The sequence below is a fragment of the Callospermophilus lateralis genome, chromosome 5 (assembly GCF_048772815.1).
Source record: "Callospermophilus lateralis isolate mCalLat2 chromosome 5, mCalLat2.hap1, whole genome shotgun sequence".
Lineage (NCBI taxonomy): Eukaryota > Metazoa > Chordata > Mammalia > Rodentia > Sciuridae > Callospermophilus > Callospermophilus lateralis.
The window spans coordinates 161,348,319-161,368,222 of record NC_135309.1 but is presented as its reverse complement, the minus strand read 5'-3'; the positions used below and the strand labels follow the sequence as shown (position 1 = coordinate 161,368,222).

The 19,904-nt window shown below is 39.6% G+C and overlaps 1 protein-coding gene across 1 annotated transcript in view; it reads left to right on the top strand.

Annotated features, from left to right (window-relative positions):
• Positions 1-19,904, top strand: part of Ice1 (interactor of little elongation complex ELL subunit 1) — a 55,226-nt gene that overhangs the window by 17,951 nt on the left and 17,371 nt on the right. The window contains exons 7-13 of the mRNA XM_076857492.1: positions 751-788; positions 2,695-2,777; positions 2,985-3,024; positions 3,106-3,162; positions 9,341-9,427; positions 12,041-12,450; positions 14,161-18,957. Of these exons, the coding sequence (XP_076713607.1) occupies positions 751-788; positions 2,695-2,777; positions 2,985-3,024; positions 3,106-3,162; positions 9,341-9,427; positions 12,041-12,450; positions 14,161-18,957 (5,512 nt within the window). The remainder of the gene's footprint in view (positions 1-750; positions 789-2,694; positions 2,778-2,984; positions 3,025-3,105; positions 3,163-9,340; positions 9,428-12,040; positions 12,451-14,160; positions 18,958-19,904) is intronic.

The following is a 19,904-nucleotide window of genomic DNA, read 5'->3' as shown; positions in this document are numbered from 1 at the left end:
AAAAATCCCTTGTGGGCTGGGGTCATGGCTAAGTGGTAGAGGCTTGCCTTGCATGTTCGAGGCACCGGGTTCGATTCTCAGCACCACATACAAATAAATAAAATAAAGGTCTATCAACAACTAAAAAAAAAAAAAAAAATAAAAAAAAAATCCCTTGATTATTTTGACATTCAGTACCACACAAAACAGTCGTGTGGACTGTGTAGACAGTGGTTTACTGTGTAGATGTGATTCAGCAGTGACTCAGAGACTCTTTCTCAGGGGGTTACCTTCCTTTTTGGCTCTTAGGAATCCATTTTAGAACTGGAGAGGGTCTCCAGCCTCTGCCTTCTGTCAGTTTGCTGTGTACACACAGTTAACTGCACATGCTCCCAGAGAGTAACACTGACCAGTGCTGACCCTTGGAGCCCGTCTGGATGTGCTGTCAGCTCAGCTTCCAGATGATCTCACTTCCTCTAGGGGCAGAGCCTGAGTAGGTCCACAATTTGTTTTTCATATGGAAAAGACAGATTAAAAAAAAAAAAAAATCCATTTTAGAACTATACATTAAGTGGAATACCATTCTTTCTTAGGTTTATTCTATCAGAAAAATTTATGGTAATTTTAGTTATTGATAACTTAATGCTAGTTGTGACTGAAATAGTCTGTTAGGCAAAGCTCAGTAATTTAAAAAATATGTTTCATAAATTGTGAGGTTTTGTTTCTGTCATATTATTTTTCACTTTCTAACTTATAGTATTTTATTGTTAGGAAGAAGAAACTCGAAGCTAAGGTGAAGAAGCTGGAAGGTAAATGGCACTGTTGTTACCTGGCTAGTGGAAACCCTTGCTGGCTATTTCAGATCCCTGGTAATAGGTTGAAGCACTCGATCAAATGGTTGAGTTGTTGTAGACTTGGATGGTACATCTCTGGGTCATCCTTAGATGAGAGCAAGGGTCTGTTCCTCCCAGTAACCATATCAGAAGTTGAAGATGGAATGTGGCAGTCCCTGAAAGGGTATTATACTCAAAATAATAGCACCCTGCACTTTTTGTTGTAAAAAGTAGCAACTAATGAAATGATTTAATTTTGAAAGTTGAATCCTATGGACTTTCTTAGTTTCCCCCCATGATATAAGAACAGATACTGCTTTTAATATCTAGAAACTCATGCATTTATGATACATGTAGGGAGATTTCCATGAAATCCTCTTCATTACGATTGTCCAGTTTAAATCTGGTAAATTTAAATCATTTTAAATCTCCACACACTCCACAATTGTTAGGTGCTTCTACTTCACAAAGAAAGTGCAGAGTGCAGTTTCTTAGGTCTTCATGTTTCAGCTGATAACCCTTCAGAAGTCAGTGGGAGTGAAACTCAAGATCTTTTTGTTGGCTTTTCCTCCCTGCATTGTGCAGTGGGACATGGACCTAATAATGCACAGTAGAGACAGACAGCTTCTGCTGTTTCCATCCATGCGTGTGGTCTTCCTTCAGTTCCAGTGTGGCTCTAGTAACCGTCTTATCTGCTGTGGGTTTCTGACATTATAGTGATTGTGCCCTGCTTCAATGATGGTGCATTTTCACTTAGAGTGTGAAGTAATAGTTTAAATTTAGTAGTCCCAGTCATTAATTTATCTAGATTAAGCCAAATGTTTTAGACTTATTCTATAAATGTCTTGGTGACATGTTCCTTAGATTTGATTATTGCACAAACATTGACAGTTGGCAGGAAGGACACTGCTGTGTTCTAAGTCTTGTCTTTTTCTTGGTGGTGTGTGGAGATAAGTGTCTAAGGAAATATTTTGAGAAACATGAGATGCCTTTGAGACTCCATGTATAACTATGAAGCAAAATGCAGCGTTTTTCATGTAGAAAAACACTTTCCCCTAGTAAATGATAAGACATAATAAAGATTATTGAGGAAAGAAATACTTGAGCTTGTTAGCATATTGTTACTTTGTTGTTTTAGGGGATTTTGCTTTTTTTAGCAATTGTGTGTGAGTATATCTGTGTAAAATCAGTACTGGTAAGATTGTTAATAGTGTGGAGTATTTGTTATTTCAGAATGAAGGATTTGGTAAAAATGCAGAGAACTATAAATATTCCTAAAGAGTAGATCTCCAACAAAGATACTTGGAATTAGGATTAGTTAACTTGTTAAAGGGAACTCCAGGAAGTGATATTAGCCAAATTATATAATTGTATTGTGTGCATATGTGAATATCTAATAATAAGTTTCCCAATTATGTATGAGTATCTTGCAGCAATAAAATAATGTGTGTGGGGGAGGGAATTCCAGAAAAGAATAACTGTCTCCAGTAAATATCATGAAAGCTGCCCCCTTTTCTTCTTCACCAGATAAAGAGAATGGTATTAATTAATTCTAAGATCACAGTTCTAAAATCTCAAAACATCACTGCTAATTATTGAAATGAAAAGAGTGCAAGGTACCATGGCATCTCCCCTTATGCATTAGATTGTGGCCCTGCCCAGAAGGGTTTGGAAAGGATTCTTAAGCCCTGCATCAATTTTATAATCTTATAAATAGTTAAAGAAAGAAAAGCTCCTCTATTAGCCCTGACCGATAAAGTATTTGAATACTTTAAGAAATGGGAAAAACTCATACTAGATCAGATCTTGAGTAATCCATTAACTCTAGCAGTAAAGGTAGTAAATTATTTTTCTGTTTCTTTATTATAATTTTAAAATACAGAAGCTGCTGTCAAGCAAACTCAAGACTTCAAACAACTAAGAAATGAGAAGAAAATACTTGAAAAAGAATTTAAGAAGACACAGGTACTATATAAAACAGTGTGTTCAAACTTGAAAATTCCTGGTTTCGGGGCCTGTGTGGGTGACTGTTGTAACAGATCTGACAGTCAGGCAGAGGCCACCTAGGGACTATAGGCACGTTGCCTGTTAAGTTATACCTGTTGTACATTTGATCCACCATATTTGCACTACTCATCCAGCATAAACACTGTTAGTGTTTTATTTTCACAGGAAAGACTTGACGAATTTTCCAAACAGAAAAATGAGAAAGGTGAGTATTCAGTTAATACTTACTAAAATTTCTATATTGATATGCAATATTTTAAAATTATTTTTCCCTGCATCTTTTTAGAATTGAGACATATTGGAACACAAATTTCAAGTGATTCATATGGAAGCATAGATAAAAGTGAGTATACTGTAATTTTTGCTTCAATTTTGTGTGCTAGTATTAGTGATTTGGAAGATTCCATGTAGCTCTAACATACAGATGTAAAAATATCCAGGATTAGTATATATTTCATGTTAGAAGAAGCCATGTATTTGGGGTTGGCATTAGTCAATATATATTTCTAACCAATTTTTTATCTTCTAAAAAAATACAGTGATTAAGGGATACAATGAAGAATGTTGTTTGTGAAAGGAAAACTATTTAATATTGTACAGTTTCCACAGCTTTCAATAATTAAGTATTCATTAGATTACAATTTATAGGTATGAATAATAATTAGCTTCTCTCTAGTTTGCAACTTATCAGATTAATTTTTTAAATATCCTAGGTGCCAAACATAAAAACATTGTTAAAGTCAGGCAGGAAAACCATAGTGTCAAAGCCCTATTGTATATTTACTGAAAACACAAGAGTTTAAGGAAGAAAAGTAAAATAGTGGTAGCCATGGAATTGTTGCAAGGGAAATCCAGATATGTCACTACACATTTGTACTGAGTGCCTCATTTCTAGATGAGAAGGCATAATGACAATTGAGAGTGAGAAATTGGGAGTTTTCATGTTAATACCTCTGTTTACTACTTGGCTCTTTGCCATTTACTTCCCTTTTTTCTCCTTTTAAAAAGTGGAGGTTATGAATTTGAATTTCTACTTTTATACTTTTTTTGTGGAGTTGAAATTAACGTTTATTAATTAAATGTAGTCATTTTCATCATACTGATGTGGATTTTTTTATTAAAAACCTCTAAGTGGAATTAATTGAAGACCTTTAAATTTTTATGTATAAGTAAGCAATGTCTCTTAAGAATTCACTTTTATCCCTTTTCCCCTTTTCTTTAATTTTCTTTTACCTTAGAGAACAAGTTCACGTTTTCCTTGGTTTAAGGCCATTAGCTGTTCATACTTTCTAGTTGCCTGGGCACTGGTATCACATATATGCAATCTCTTGTGCTTTTGCTCTGTGTGTGGAGTGTGAGATGGAGTGATGGGTATTGCTGAGAGCAATCAAAGATCCAGAGCATTGCATTGTGCTTTCCCAGCCAACAATCAGCTGTTGAATTTAATCATATTTCCTTCTGGACTCACAGATCTGTGTTAGGCCTTTCTATTCAAACATGGTCCTTCTACCCACTCCTTTCAGGTTTGTATCCTACATTTTCCATCTTATTTTTTTCAAAGAGCTTATTGCTCTCTCAAAGTTATTTTATGTTTTGTTTTGATCCTCTCTAACAATGAGGGCAGGGATATTGTCTATTGTACATTGTATTTTTTCCAGGTAAATAAATTAATGAAGTCAGTTGTGAACTTTGATGTATTTATTTCTTACTTCTTAACTGAATCCTTAGGACTTTTCTCTGTTAATATTGAATATTTGACTGCTGGAAGAAATTAGCAAATTAAACACTAAGAAATATTGAGTTGGCATCACTTTAAAAAAGGCTTCCTGAGTGGCACTTTGCCTTGACTTCTTTTCAAATTCCAACAAAAATGACCTAAATGAAAAGTAGTTTGCCTGGATAGTTATAAAGTTTACCATCAATAGGGTAAATTAATGAGGAAGATGGAAAGCAGATGGTGACAGTTGCAGGCTGCAAAAAGCAAGTTTCACTGCAGAAGCCTGGAGTTTCCCTTGATTGCTGGGGTAGAAATAGAGGTAGGAGCAGGTCCTTAGCATTTGCAAGTCATTGATAAAAGGGTAAAGGTATGACAGCCTTCTTATTTCAAACCTGTTTCTGGCCTTTGCCCACAGACTGTGCCCCAAGTACAGATTGCTGAAATGGTAGCTGCGCCATAAGACATGCCTGAGGACTGTGGATATTAGAACATTGAGTAGTTGTGGCTGCTTTGAGCATTAGTCACTCCTGTTCCTAGTAAATAAGATGGTAATGCACTCCGTGTAACCCGCACAATTGCATTCACTTACCTCTGTCCCCAAAGGCAGGGTCATGAAACAAGAACCTGCACTTACTGCTAGAAGATCAGGACTACAAATGTACATAAAGGAATACACTCCTAAAGGTGTTCTACCTACACCCTTTTCTAAAACCTTGACAAAAAGAAAGGGAGGGACAAGGAAGAAAGGTGCCAGAAGACTGAGGAAATAATACTAAATCATGAGTGAGAAGAAAAGGTTAAAAACTAAATTAGAATTCTTAGAGAAAATCTAAGAACATATTCACAGGCTTCCTCTGTGGATCTTGGAAATTAAAAATATGATTACAGAAATAAATCTGCTAAATAGGCTAATGTTGAATGGATAGATGATTGAATTAGTGAACCCAGAGATTAGATCCAAGATGTCTCTAAGGATGTAGTACAAAGGGTGTTAGAAAAATATAAGAAATTGAAGGATAAAGCCAGATGTCTTAGTATTTATCTCTTAGAAGTTTTCAGAGGGGATCACAGAACCATAAGGAGGGAAAGAGATCAAGAAGTAACAGAAGAGAAAGTCACTGAACAGAAAATATTTTTATGTTCATTCTGTTGGGGCCTCCCAAGTGTAGAAAATGATTTTTTAATATAAATTCCACCTCTGACATGTTTGTAGGATATGTACCTAAAATAAATGAAACAAAATATTTGAATACAGAGTGGCAGGAAAATGTCTTCCAAGCAGTGCTCTCAGGAAAGCAGTAACATAAGAAAATATTTCAAGCTTAGAAACACATTTACATAGATTAAAAGGGAATGTTTAAGTTGATTAATACAACTCATTAAGTGGACACTGTCATATACCTAAGAGCATGAAACTATCAGTAAAAGAGCTTTTGGGAATTCTAGGAGGAATAGCCACATCGTTTGTCATCATGAGCAGTTTTAGTATGTTTCTCAGAAATAGGTGAGAGCAGACAGGAGATGGAATTATGACAATAATTAAATATGACTCTGCAGACTGCACAGTTCTTTAGTATACTTCTCAAACATTTTAAATTGGCTAATGCACAGCAAAATAACTCCACAATTTAATGAGATATTAACAAGACCCCATTCCTATAAGTTAATGAAAAAAAAGTGCAGCAATTGATTTGGAACTATTGAAACTGACTGGATCATTACTGTACTGGAGAAACGAGAACCTATATCAAGTGTGAGCAAGAGGAAAACCCATTGCACCAGGACTTGGAAAGCTGCGAAAGTACAGTTTAGTTCTTCATTCATAGTTTCATATCCAAATGTAAAAAACAGATTTTCTTTTTCTAGGAAAATGTACTCTCAAATTGATTCAGACTTGAACAGAAAATAATCCAGAAGAAATTTTTAAAAATAATTGAAGTGTTAGACCATTGTAGTTCCAGATGGTTTATTGGTTGAGCTCTCCAAAGCCTTGAGTGAAAACAAATGTCTTTATCATTAATTTATTGTTTTAGAACTTAGAAAATATCTCATTAACATGAACACATATCCTTAAGACTCAGAACTATGTTACTTGATAACATAACTGCAAAAATACTAAATAAAAATTTCAGGGATCAAAGCCGTGAGTTACTTAGAATACAAATTATGATCTAAGGAGTTATTACAGGAATATGATAACTGATTCAAAGTATTATGTTCATCTCAATTCAGTATTCACTTCTAATTAAGAGAAAAATCGGTCTATAATAGGAAAAAAGTTTAAATTTGATAAAGGAGAAGCTTTGAAAGCATAGTCCTTACTGTCAGAAACAAGGCAAGGATCCTTTTTATTCCTCCCTTCTTTTTGTACTGGAGGCCCTAATCAGCATGGCAAAATAAACAGTAAGCCCTGCACCATGGTGCATGCTTATTAATTCCAGCAGTGCTGGAGGCTGAGGCAGGATTACTAGTTTCAAGCTAGCCTCAGCAATGGTGAGGCGCTAGGCAACTCTGTGAGACCCTGTCTCTAAATAAAATACAAAATTGGGCTGGAATGTGACTCAGTGGTTGACTGCCTCTGAGTTCAATTTCTGGTAACTGCTCCCCCCCAATAAAAAATAAACAGTAAATTCTTCAGATATTCCTAAGCAAGAGTCAAATTGCCATTATTTCAGATGATATGAGCATGTAGAATACCCAGAGCACTCATCTGGAAAAGTAGTAATAGAATCTTGATCAAGTTGTGACTTGTACAAGGGACATTCACAGTGCACCAGGTGGAATCAAAACAACCCTTTCTTAAACGGTGACTGGACCACCACATGCCTAGGAGAGGACTTAAAGCAATGTGTGGTGCCTCTGGGACGAAAACTGTACAGACTTCCTGAAGAGGCGTGAAGGAAGAATGAACACATGAATCAGCATTATGTTTCTGGATGAGAAAACTCAAGGCGTAATGATGTGATACTTTCTTCAATGTATTTATACTAATCTCACTAGAAATCCCATTACAGCATTCTGTGGAAAAGAACAGATGGTGAAGGTTTGTCCAGAGGAATAGATGTTCAGAATAACATTTTTTAAAAGAAAAGACCTGAGCAAGAATCATACTGTAACAGTGTAATTATGAATTTATCATGATTAAAGAAGTGTGGTATTGACACAGAAATTGACAAAGCAATGGAGTGGGAAAGTCCAGAAACACTCTTATAAATGCCTTAGATTTTGATAGTAGAAGCATCTTAAGACAAGTGTACATTCGATTTAATGAGATTTTTTATCTGCACAACTAAGTAATGAAGCCTCACTGAAGACTGTTTTGCTGGGAATAGATAGCTTTTTATGGTCAGATTAGAAGTAATGTGTGCTCATTAGAATAGGCATAGCTCTGTTTATTCGCCTCCACAGGAATGGCAAAGTAACTTTTTTTCTTTTTTTTTAAGGTTCCTTGTTTGCTGCTTTGGGTATACGTAATAAGCAGGGATCCTGGTCAGGTCATTTAAGCAAAGGGGATTACAATATTTGGAAGCAGGCTTTTGGGTAGGTTAAATTACAATGTAGATAAGCTATTCAATCACAGGGTTTTAGAACTCAAGTGAATGTACCTCACACAGGGGTCACCAGAAAGTTGATTTGGCTTCCGAGAGGTTGGAAATGGTCAGCTGCTCTGACGTTGTTGTCACCGTGACTTCCATGTTTGTCCTGGTTGCCTTTCTGGAGGCTTCATTTTTGGAATGACACAGTTTGATCTCAAAACTAACCTCATTTAAAAATCTTTGGTTGATTTTCTGGAGATATTTTGGTTTAAAAGGTTAGTCTCTTATGTCCTCTTGAACTGGATTGAAGATGTTACTAATTTCAATAGATATTTAAGGTTAATTTAGAAACTTAAATTTAAGGAAATTATAATTGAACTCTGAGATGGCCTGAAATTACCTCATAGTTAAAGCTAGTTTTCATTGAATTTTTACTAATGTGGGTTGTTTTTTATGAACATTTCACCATAAGATATTCATATTTATATTTTCGTAAATACGTTTTGGTTGGGAAGATATTTTTGGAATTTGTATACATAACAATTTTAAAAAGCTTCAAAACCCTAGTGTAATATTCTTATGAATTTCATCAACACGGTCTTGGTTACTTCCTTAGCCTTTCAACTTGAATCAGCATTTCTTAATCATACTCAGAGTCTAGATCCTAAGAAAATGTATAAATACTCCAATCTTTATGAAGCCATGTGCTTCTCCCTGTTGATACGTTTATATCCACACATCTTGCCTCCAGCTCACTTCTCCTCACTCAAGTCTATCCTTGGATTTTCTAGACCCATGCATCACCCAGGTGAATTTCAGCATGGTCAGCTGATGACCTTGCTGATAACCTCATCTAACTGAGGGATGCTTCTCTGTTATCTTGTGGAACATATAGAGCCCTGGTCCCCTATACTGTAACCATTAACTAGGTGTCCCTTCCCCATTTAATCGCACTCAGGAGACCATGTGTGGGCCCAGGACTCATCTATCCAGGGTGTATATAAAGGTGATGAAGCCTTTGACCAAGTAGATTGGGGCTTTTGAGTGTCCCCCCAACCCTGCACCAAAAATAAACAAAGAAATCCGTGCTAGTTAATTTCTAGCTAAAGCACTGTAGACCTTTCCAACCATAATTAACTGAGTTGTGCACAGTGGTTGAGTTTGAGGAAGATATTTGGATACCTAGTTTTCTAAGTTGCTAATCCTGATTTCACACGGGCACATTTAAGCTAAAAAAGATAGTTTTAACGCTTTATTTTTTTTCACAGGAAAAGTGAAACTGCTCCTGAAGGAACTCTGGCTCTGTATAAACACAGCACACCGACTACCCAGTGAAGGCAGCAGACGTGTCCCAGGTGAGAGAAGCTATGGAAGCAGCTTCATATGTGAAAGTAGAAAGATTACCATGGACATTGTGGCCTGTAATTTTTAATTTCTCCTGGATGTAATGTTAGAGGAATGAAAGCAACTATAGTGGCCAGTTCTTATTGTACAAAACTTCTTTCCCTTCAGTGTGCCTTCTAATCTTAAGTCAGTTCATTTAGCTTTTAATTTTTTAATAACAGGTCTCATCAGAGAATATCAAAGAAACTGGAAGGATAAAAAACAATGGCATATTTGGCCAGTACATGTGGAAGACTGAAGGATGCACAGCTTTTTAAAAATTATTTCATATGTTCAGTTAGTTCACCAGCAGTTTAACTTATGTTTTGTATACTTCAGCAGTTCTGCTAACTGAATTCCTTGATTTTCAGTAAGACGATGTGGAGACATTCTGTCATGTTTGCACGTGTCTTCTTGGGATTTCAGATCTTGAATTTGATGTTAGACATGCTTAGTGGAAGGGAGAAAGATAGCAGACTTGTGTAACATTCTAGTGCTTCTTACTTCTTGTCATTTTACTCATTTCTTAAAAAATTTCTTACATACATGACAATAGTGGAATGCATTACAATCATAGTTATCCATTCTCAACACCATTTTTCATAACTCTGTATATAAAGTATGTTCACTCCAAATTATGCCATTACATGAGCTCTATTATTATTATTTGTATTATAATTCTTAATAAGCTGCTATAAATTGATAGATCATTAAAGATTTAAATCAGTAGAAGCACGTGCACCTAATTTTCCTACAGGCTTCTGAAGGCAGGGTTCCCTCAGAAGATCAGTAATGGGCAAATGTTGATTCTTGGTTGTGCTGGATTCATAACTTGTCAGGGTTGACACAGATATATTCAGTGGGTTTTTCTAAATAGATTTTTCCCTCAGTTCACTTTCTAGATAGTAACATTGATAATAATCAAATGGTACCTGCAATTTCTAAATTAGTTTCTACAGTTAAGAATTCATTTGTTCAAGCAGAAGCAGCCTGTAGATTTTTTTCAGCCTTCTATACCAGTGAGTAGTGTATGTGAACATTTAATCTGATGCTTTCATTTAAAATCACAATTTTAGGGCTAAATTCTATTGCTTATCTGAACTTTTCCAAGGGAGAATAGAAAGCATGGCATCTTTGGAACCTTAATATACCATAGACTATCTTTTTTTTTTTTTTTAATTTTTCTTTTCACATGGAACAGTTACAAAAATAATGTGAAGAATTCCCTTAGACTCCTTACTCATTTTTCCCAATTTTAACATTTTTCATTGCCAGTCATCAAAACTGGAACATGTGATACAATCAATCCTGTTAACTGTAGACTCGTGTGAATTTCACAAGTTTCCCCACTATTTCTCCTTTCCCTCCAGGATCCAGCCCAGACCCCCATATTGCCTTTAGCAGTGACCATTCCTCTACTTTTCCTTTGACACTTTTGGAGAGCATGTTTTCTTAGAAAGCCTGTCCCTTCTGTGTGTCTGGTATCCTCTCATGGTGGACTGATGGTGTGTATTTGTGGTGTGGACACCACAGTAGTGTTGTTTCCCTCTGCTCAGGGAAACATCATGGAGATAGGTGATGTGGACATGGATTATTAAACTGTCATCCACATAATTTATCCTAAGTAATGGATCTTGCCTGCTATAATTACTACTTTGGTGTTTACTAGATGATTTTTTATTTCTCTCATTTCTTCTGCATTTATTATTTAGAATTCTTTCGTAAAAAAGAACTGTTTCTTCTCCATTTATTTGCTTTATAACCTATATTTCCATATAGTCGTAGGTAATTGTTCCATTCTATGCATTATAATTCATATTGTCCTTAATTATTGCTTAAATTGGTCCAGCTTTGGTCGTTTGGAATTTGTCCAGAGTGACTCTTGTGTGCTTCAGACATACTCCATCATATTTAAGCACTTGCTTTCTGGCACTGTAAGGTGTTTCAGTCTCAGCTTTATTTTCTCTTTCCAGTCCTATAATCAGCCTCTTCTCCAAAGAGCTCTGAATCCTCTGTAAAACACTTGTACAGTTTATGGATATAACATAGTGATTTGTAATGATTTCCTGGGACCTATATGTCTCTTCTAATAATTAGTACAACTGAAGTTCATCAGAATCCGTATACCAAAAAGGGTTGGCGTTTTACAGAAACTTTTCAGATGCATTATCACAAAGCATTCATGTGCACTAGTGAGGTCTCATTTTCGGCATGAGTGGGGTTGATGTGGGTTGACTTTAGATCACTTTTCAAAAAGAGAAAATAGTGTCTGTCCCAACCTGTATGCACAGAATTATTTCTCTGCCAGATTCCACTGGTATGATTGCCAAGCTTCATAAAAGCCTTTGTAGGTTAGTGTGGCCATTACCCTGCTGTGGCCCTGTGGTGCCTGGATGGGTTTGTCTCATCTGTCCATTCATTCATCTTCCTCTCTCACATTTTATAGGATAATGTTTATAAATTGATTCCCTACTAAAAAGTATTTCTACTTACTTGAAATAACCATTGCAAGCACTTTTGAACTATTAGGATAAGGTTTTGTTTTGTTTTAAATTTCCTTGACATTTTAAATCCTCACCCCACAGAAAAACCTTCCAAAGAAGATACATCTGGAACTTCAGGGGAAGATGGCACACTACCTCCAGCACAAGGCCGTCCTCTCAGGGCCTCAGATGTGCAGACATGTCTCACACAACTGTCTATGGAAATGGAGGGTGACTTTGCTTCATGTAGAAGTGTGAATAAAGAGAGGCCTGGCAGAGCAAACCACAGTATTGACCATGTTTCTGATGAGGATGGGAATACTAAGGTCTCAGTGCCGACTGGTGATGATGGTGACAGGACTCACTTATCTGACCACAGGCAGTTTTTCGATGAAGACCTTCAAGCTGCAATTGACTTCTTCAAACTCCCTCCTCCTCTTCTGTCTCCAGTGCCCTCACCCCCTCTGATGTCACCACACCCACTAAGCTCCTTACCTTCTTCACTCGCACCTGTAAGTTTGCTCTTTAAATTTGAATTCCTTCTGGGTGTGTTCTCTCTCCTAATGTGGCTGTGATACTCAAAATCTGATTTAGGCAAGACTTCATATTTTAGCATACTTTATTAAAAATAACAAGGAGAAGTTAAGGCAAGCCAATGCCCTTTGGATTAGCATAGATCAGCATGACTCTTTTTAAGTGTGTATTGGGGTTACATTTGTAATTTATCTTTAATCACAACTAAATTATAAGTTTTTTGTTGAATGATTGTGTCTTATGTGTGTATTTTCATTGCTAGTGCATGGCACATAGATTTGGAATGAATAAAGCATGACCTTGACAGCATGGAGTTCACAGTGGTTGGAAAACCCAGTGTAGCATCCATGCCCACAGGCCTGTGCAGTTTCCCACTTTCAGTGGAATTCATCATCTTTTTGTGTGTTTATAGAATGCTTTGTGATGGCTTCTTAGTAAGTTTCCTAGGAAGTCAGTCTTGATGAAGCACATTTTCATACTTTCTAGCTTAAGGAGCAGATAAATGGGTGGCTTCCTGAAGGAAAATTCTGGCATGTCTGTTATATTCCAGACACTAGGCCAGGCCTTGGCAGCACAGAGCATCAAGATGCAGCACCTGTCTGTCAGGTGGAGGTGGGACCAGTAAAGGAGCAGGCACCTGCCCCGCTGGGCTGAGCTCTACAATTCTTTGAGCACACCCTGCCTGGGAGGACAGAGCTCTTACCGGCTGTTGGGGAGGGGGCACAAGTGCTTCTGGAAATAGGAGCCTACACCAAACTTTTTAAAGAGTGAGTTAGACACTTAGGACCTATGGGCATCTGAGTGTAGTGGACCCACCTGGCCCTTGATGGCATGGAGAAGAGAGTGTGGAAGGGAAGAGGTGGAGACCCAGTCAGAATCCTAAGGAATATTCCATAGGCAAGCAGAAAGAGGAGGAGAAGCAAGAAAAGGAGAATGAAAATCTTGGCTGGCCCTGGTGGAAAGCCAGGAGACTAGATGATCTGAATTCAAATCAGGGAAAGATGCTTCCAGAAGAGCAAGTTTGTTTCAGCCATGGTGTCTTCAGTCCATCTTTCCCTTATCAGTAGAAGTCAGGTGTTTGATGTCCTAGGGTTGAGGTGGTTAACACAGGTGGGAGACGTCTAGATGGATAGGATGGGGAAGGGAGAACAGCTGGCGAGGAGCCCTGGGAGGAGCTGTGTGGCAGGAGCAGTAGTGAGGCTTGGCATGTATGGAGAGTCACTGGAAGTGAGTTTGATGCCTGATAGGGAGATGAGATGGAGGGCTATGGAGCCAGAGGCTCTCCATCTCAGTGTCCAGGCACCCTTTTTGTCTGAAGATGAGCATTAAGAGTTTGAAAATAGGAATGTTAAAAGAACACACAGAATCCTGGACCCTGTGTGAAGTGGGGCTTGGGAGGGTGTTTGCTATGGGAGACCCATGAAAATAGGGTGGGAGTTTCTGGGAAGGGGCAGGCTTCTTTAAGTAGATGGTGGATAGTGTCATGCCAGAAGCTGTCAACCCACTCTCAGAGATCCAGAGCTTAGACAGCACTTCCCAAGCTGATTTTTAAGAATTCTTTGGTTGGGGGTGGGGAATTCTTTGGGAAGCATGTGCTTTTTGTTTTTAAAGTACATTTAGTTGATATTGATAGTCATGTTTAGTCTGTTGAATGAGAGTTTAACTAGTATAATTCATGTTGTTTTAAGGAAACGTACTTTGGAGAGTATACAGATTCCAGCGATAATGACTCGGCCCAGCTACAAAATTCTGCTGACTCTCTTTCAGAAGATGATACAACTGAATCACAGGATTATTTTGGCTTATCTAGAAAAAGTAAAGAGAATAGTATCTGGGAGGAGAAGTCCAAATCACATGAAGCTATCCAGGCTCTAAATAAATTGGCAGTAAATAAAGTGACAACTGTTGGATTTGAGACTTTAACAACAAAACTGAGAGAACCTTCAACAACTACATCCTCTTTAGCTCGGGAAAAGCACTGGACAGTTTCATCTGAATTCATGAGTGATAGAAAAAGAGACATTTTAGATGAGGCCAAAAGACAGGTAGAGATTAGGGAGATGGTTCAGTCTGTGCAGACAGAGAAGACATCTCATAAGCCCACTAGGGGTCTCTGGGTTGAGAAGCTGTCGGGCAGCTTAGCCCAAGAGAAGGAGGTGACCACTGGGAAGTTAGGGTTGTGTTATTCTCCCATTGGCAAGAGGCCATTAAGTGAAATCACTGGATCTGAAGGAAAAACCCTTTCATCCAAAGTGATAGGCTCACCCAAATCACAATTCACTAAGTGGACCCTTCCTGATGAAGTTACTTCTGAATCAGACTGTGTAGCAAGTTCTGGCCATTTTCAGAGAATATCTAGAGAATTGGCAAAGGAAAGAGAAGATGTGCAAGGGTCCACTTTGGGAGAGTCACCTAAACCTAAGGAGGATGATCCAGGAGATATGATGAGTCTGGCAGGGCTTGATGCTAAAGCCAGTTTTCGTTCCTCTTCTACCTCGGTACCAGTGTCTGTTCGCAGTCATCCCCAGTCTTCACGATTAAAGTACGTTAATGAAGCTGATATTCCAACTCAAGTAATCCCTACCGAACTTCATCATTCAGAACAAAAGTTACCAACTAAAACTTTAAACACCTTACTTCTGCAGTCTGAGCCACCAGAGTGTTCTGTAAGAGAAAGCAACCTGAAGAAGAATAGCTTGGGTGCTTTGAGCCCTGAATTGGGACCATCTAATTTTGATGAACAGAAGAGCAGGGAGAGAGAACATACAAATATCATGAAAAGCATGCCTGAAGTCTACTCACTTTCTCAGTCAGTGTTTAGGAAGGTCACAAAAGATGGGCAGTGTGAAAGTCAAGATCCAAGGATTGAGCTCACACTCCATAAATCAGATTTGATTTCACTAGTAGCTCCTCGGGTTGGCTCAGTCAGGAGTGGTTCTAGTCTTGTTAAAAGCACTTCCTGGCACCATAGTGATTTATTAAGGAGAGGTGGTGAAGAGAGTCTGAGAGCTTCCTCAGAACATGAACAAAAGACTAATCAGCAGTTAGAAAAGCCACTGTCAGCATTACAGAATAGAGGCTCATCAGCCATGCTTGAATCTCCCAGAGACGATCACTGTCCAGTAGAATTCAAGGCCACTGCTTCATTACTGTCTAATCAAGTGTCAGTTATCACAAAGCAGATAAGACCTGAAAAGATTGAAAGTGCTCACTTGGAACATGTGAGACTTCTTGGGAATGAGCCCACCTCAGCAGCAGAAAACTGTGGTAACGAAGCTGATGATGGTTCTTCTGCAGTGAAATGTGGAAAAGGGGACAAGGTGACATCAGACCTCCAGGGAGTGGCTGCTGTGAAAAGCACTTCACCAGAAATTTCTGCCTCTTGTAGAAAACTAGATTTCAGTTCTCCAAGTGGATCTTTACCGGCAGGAAATTTTGATTGTTCCCCAAATAGTAAGTTGTCTTTCTCATCTGAAAACATCCTCATCCAAAGCCAAGACCCTGTGAGGGAAGACTCAGTGCAGGGAGAGGTAAGGGAGTCCAGGCCAACTCCTCACACCACAAATTTAGACCCATGTGGGGTGGAGGGCAGTGAGCTGCCTCCAGCTGAAGCAAGGGTGTCAGGAAGTTGTCCCGTGGAAGTGCCCGGTGAAGTCATAGCAAGACCTGTCACTGAGGCCCAGACTGCTGCAAGCCCTTCTTGCACACCACAGAATGTTCCTGAGCTTTCGAAGTTGGCATCTGGAATGCCTAGTGGCACCATTCCCGAATGCATTGTCACCACAGATGCTGCTTTTTCTTCAGTGTCTTGCAGAAAAGATGAGGAGACACCAGTCATTTCCCCAAGCAGTCTTCCTGGCACCTCATACTGCTACACAGGCATCCGGGAGGGAGGAGAGGAGGAGACTGAGGTGGAGGGGAGTGAGGCCTTCAGCTGCAGTGAGGGTGAGCATGAGACTGAGTCCATACTGGGGAGTGGACAACAGAGTGCCACCTGTGACCCAGGGGAAGATTTGGGAGGTTCAGGGGCTGGAGCAACTGAGGCGAGACCTTCCCTAGAGGTGGCTTATCTGACTTCAGCTCTGCAAGATTTTAACATAAGTACTTTCACTGACATAGACAGACTTTCTACATCAGAAGTTGTAATGTTTCTTGAAAGTTGTCAGCTAAAGGATTTTAGTTCAGGGAATTCTGTTTCAGAATGTTCTAGTAAAGGAACCCCAAACAAAGAAATGAACAAAGAGTTAAAGCAAAGTGGAATCTCCAAAGAAAAATGTAGGGAGCAATCCTGTGAAGAAGAAACACTTGATACCTCCGAAGAGTGGGTTGAATCTGAAGAAGATAACTGTTCTTTAAAAGATCCAAGTCAACTTGCTCAGTGTTCTTTGGAAACGCTATCTGAGGTTCTCACCAAGATTGGGCAAGAACTGCAGACAAACTCTGAGGACTGTAATGGTAAAGATACTGGTAATTTAATTCTTGTAAATATCCCTGATAGCCTGACAACTGAAGAATTGAAAGAAAAAGCCCCATCTCAGGCAGCAGTTGGTTCCACATCCCACACCCCTGAACTGCTCCCACTTACCACCATCGAGCACAGTAGAAGTGACTCTCCCGTGAGTGATGGATCTCATCCTGGGGACACACCTGAGGATGCAGCCAAGCCCCCTGACATTGGAGAGCAGGGCCTGCCAGAACAGGGGGGGCCGTTGACCCTGTGTCCTGACTCCACAATGCAGCCAAGCACAGAGGACAGTTCTGGTGGGGAGGCAGAGGCAGCGTTTCAATGTCAGATATCCACAGTGACCTCAGAAGTTATCAATGTACTTATAAATAAGGATCAGAATCTTGTCATTGAAAAGGGGGACAACTGGACAATCATCAGCGGTGTGTCTGTCTCACCAGATGTGGACCAGGTTATACTGTGTGATGCTCCTGGGGACGTAGCTGTTTCTCAGGATCAGAGAGGGCTAGAAGCTGGGTTTGTTTCAGGGACTTCTATGGAGAAGTCCCCAGAGACCAGTCACATGGGCCCTTCCTTTCAGGAGCCTCCTTGTGGCAGTAATCTTTCAGGTGCTCAAGAGGATGTTTCAAACAGTGGTCAGATTACCAACTTTGATAAAAGTCGCTTGCGGAACAGACCTGTTAAGCCCAGCATATGGATTAGTTCTCAAATATATGATCAAACATTTGAGACTCAAAATGTTGCATCTGATCACACATATTATAACTCAAAACTAGAGCCATCTGGTAAAAATAAGAATCGATCAAAGATGTCAAACAAAGATCAGTCAAACAAACCAGTAAAGACTTTGGCATCAGGCAAAGGTGAAACTCATCAGAGTGAGGTTCCTCAGTTGCCTTTGGGGGAAAGAGGTAACACCAAAACTCAAAGAAGTCAAACTCAGCCCATTCTGGCAAATGCAGATACCTCTACTCCCACAGATTGTTCTCCCGACACTTTGAGCAAGATACGGCAAGAGGTGGGTCCTCCTCTGCCTCCTCTGCTCGCTCCTTTGATAGCAACACCTCCAAGGACTTCACAGCCACTTTCTCCTCTGATATCAAGTTCTAGTCCTTCCCCGCCAGCCTCTCCTGCTGGCCAGATTTCTCCCTCATGTGAAACTCCAGTGCCTCCTATGATGTCTCCATGGCCAGAAGACTCCCAGCGGGCTTCTCCAGGGCCCTCTCCATCTCCATCTGCTGCAACAACCAGTGGCAGGATAGTGTCCTCTCCTTTGCAGTTCTGTGCAGCCACACCAAAGCATGCACTTCCTGTGCCCGGCAGACTCCCACCTGGCGCTCCTGGTCACACTGCTGGGGGAGGGGCTCAAGAAAATTCTGTCAAAATCCTTGATACCATGTACCCAGAGTTATCTGCCAGGGCCCGGACCCTCAACATCCTCAAGGGGAACATCCAGCTTTCCCGAGGTTCCTCTGCAGACTGTAAGGCCACACCAGGACCCATCAGTGCTCTGATTGGCTTCAAAGCCATCACTTCAAAATCGACTGCTTTCATCAAAACAGGGGGCAGCTCTGCCAGTGATGCTAGCCAAGGAAGGTCAAGAGAGATGGGGACTCAGCAGGAGTCAGGTGGGAAAAGAGCACTCTCGGCTTCCACACTAAAGAGTGCAAAGAGATTGCGCCTGGACAGTGAGTCCCCAGAACCAGACACCAGGGGAGCCCCTGCAGAAGAAGTCCACAAGAGCCTCCCAGGAAGCCTCCCTCAGGCTGAAGTTGTCATGTCAGAGGAGGAGAGTTCTGTCCCAGCTGGCAGTCCAGTGTCACGGTTCTCTGTCAGCACAGAAGAAGCCGTGGACTTGCAAGGCACAGCCATAGCTCATGCTCTCAAGAAAGTTGCTGAGTCTTCTTTTGACCTGCTACCTGTAATTCGTAGTCATGTGTACGTGGGAAACATCTCCAAAAAGCCTGTAATGCGAGACCAGGAGAAAGAAGTTGTGTATGAGTTTAGCACAGCAAAAAAGGTATGTGGCTGCTTTTCTCTAAGTGCTTTATGAATTGCAGGTCCTCAAGGCAGATGTCTCCTGTGACAAAGAGTGCAGATGACCCTGAGCAAAATTTCACAGGTTAAGAATTATGTATGTAATTGTTAGAACAAATTTTTACTTCTGTCAACATTTTATAAATTTGAAATAAGACACTGGAGGTTTGATAATTTGTATTAATTAAACAACTTAAAATTTTAGAGGAGAAGAATCTGTCAGGACTAAAATTGCATATTTCAACTTGATCTTGTCATTTTTAAAGGCTTACAGTGATTTCCTTCAGTGCATCAAATTATCACTCAATAGATCCTTTCTTTTCATTGAATACCAGTATATACACTTTTAAGTGCTTGAGTTTTACAGAAAGGCTCTTCAGTAATGGATATCACAAATCAGATAGGAGCAAATGCTTTGTTTTAAAAGGAGAGGAAAGGGATTGTACAGATTTACACACATAGATTGTTAGAACTTCAGTACTTGCATGTTTTCTAACTATCCAGTGATACCTCATGTAGGTGACCTCCAGGGCTCAGTGGTTATGCGCACATCCTCGGAGTTCCCGAGGCATAAGTACTTTGTTGATTTGGTTTTGATTGCTTACTTTCAGAGAGCATAAAGAGCACTGCAGGTAGCTTTGAAAGGGTGTTTCTTTTCAAGTGAATGAGTTTTCAAATTGTCCTTTCATGCTGTTGTTCTTTCTGAGCAAGAAAAATACCACCCAGTATTTTTAGATCTAAACATGTAGGGTCTGCGAGAGTTTAGAACACAGGGCTTCATACTCACATGCATGCACACAGATTGTTTGAGCATGCACTAGGAATTATAATTTGAGTTGTAGAAGTGAAACTAGACAGCCAGTAATGTCTATACTTGCGATCCGGCATCTGTAGTGTTACCTATCATAGGCAGCAGACAAGCAAGGGGAT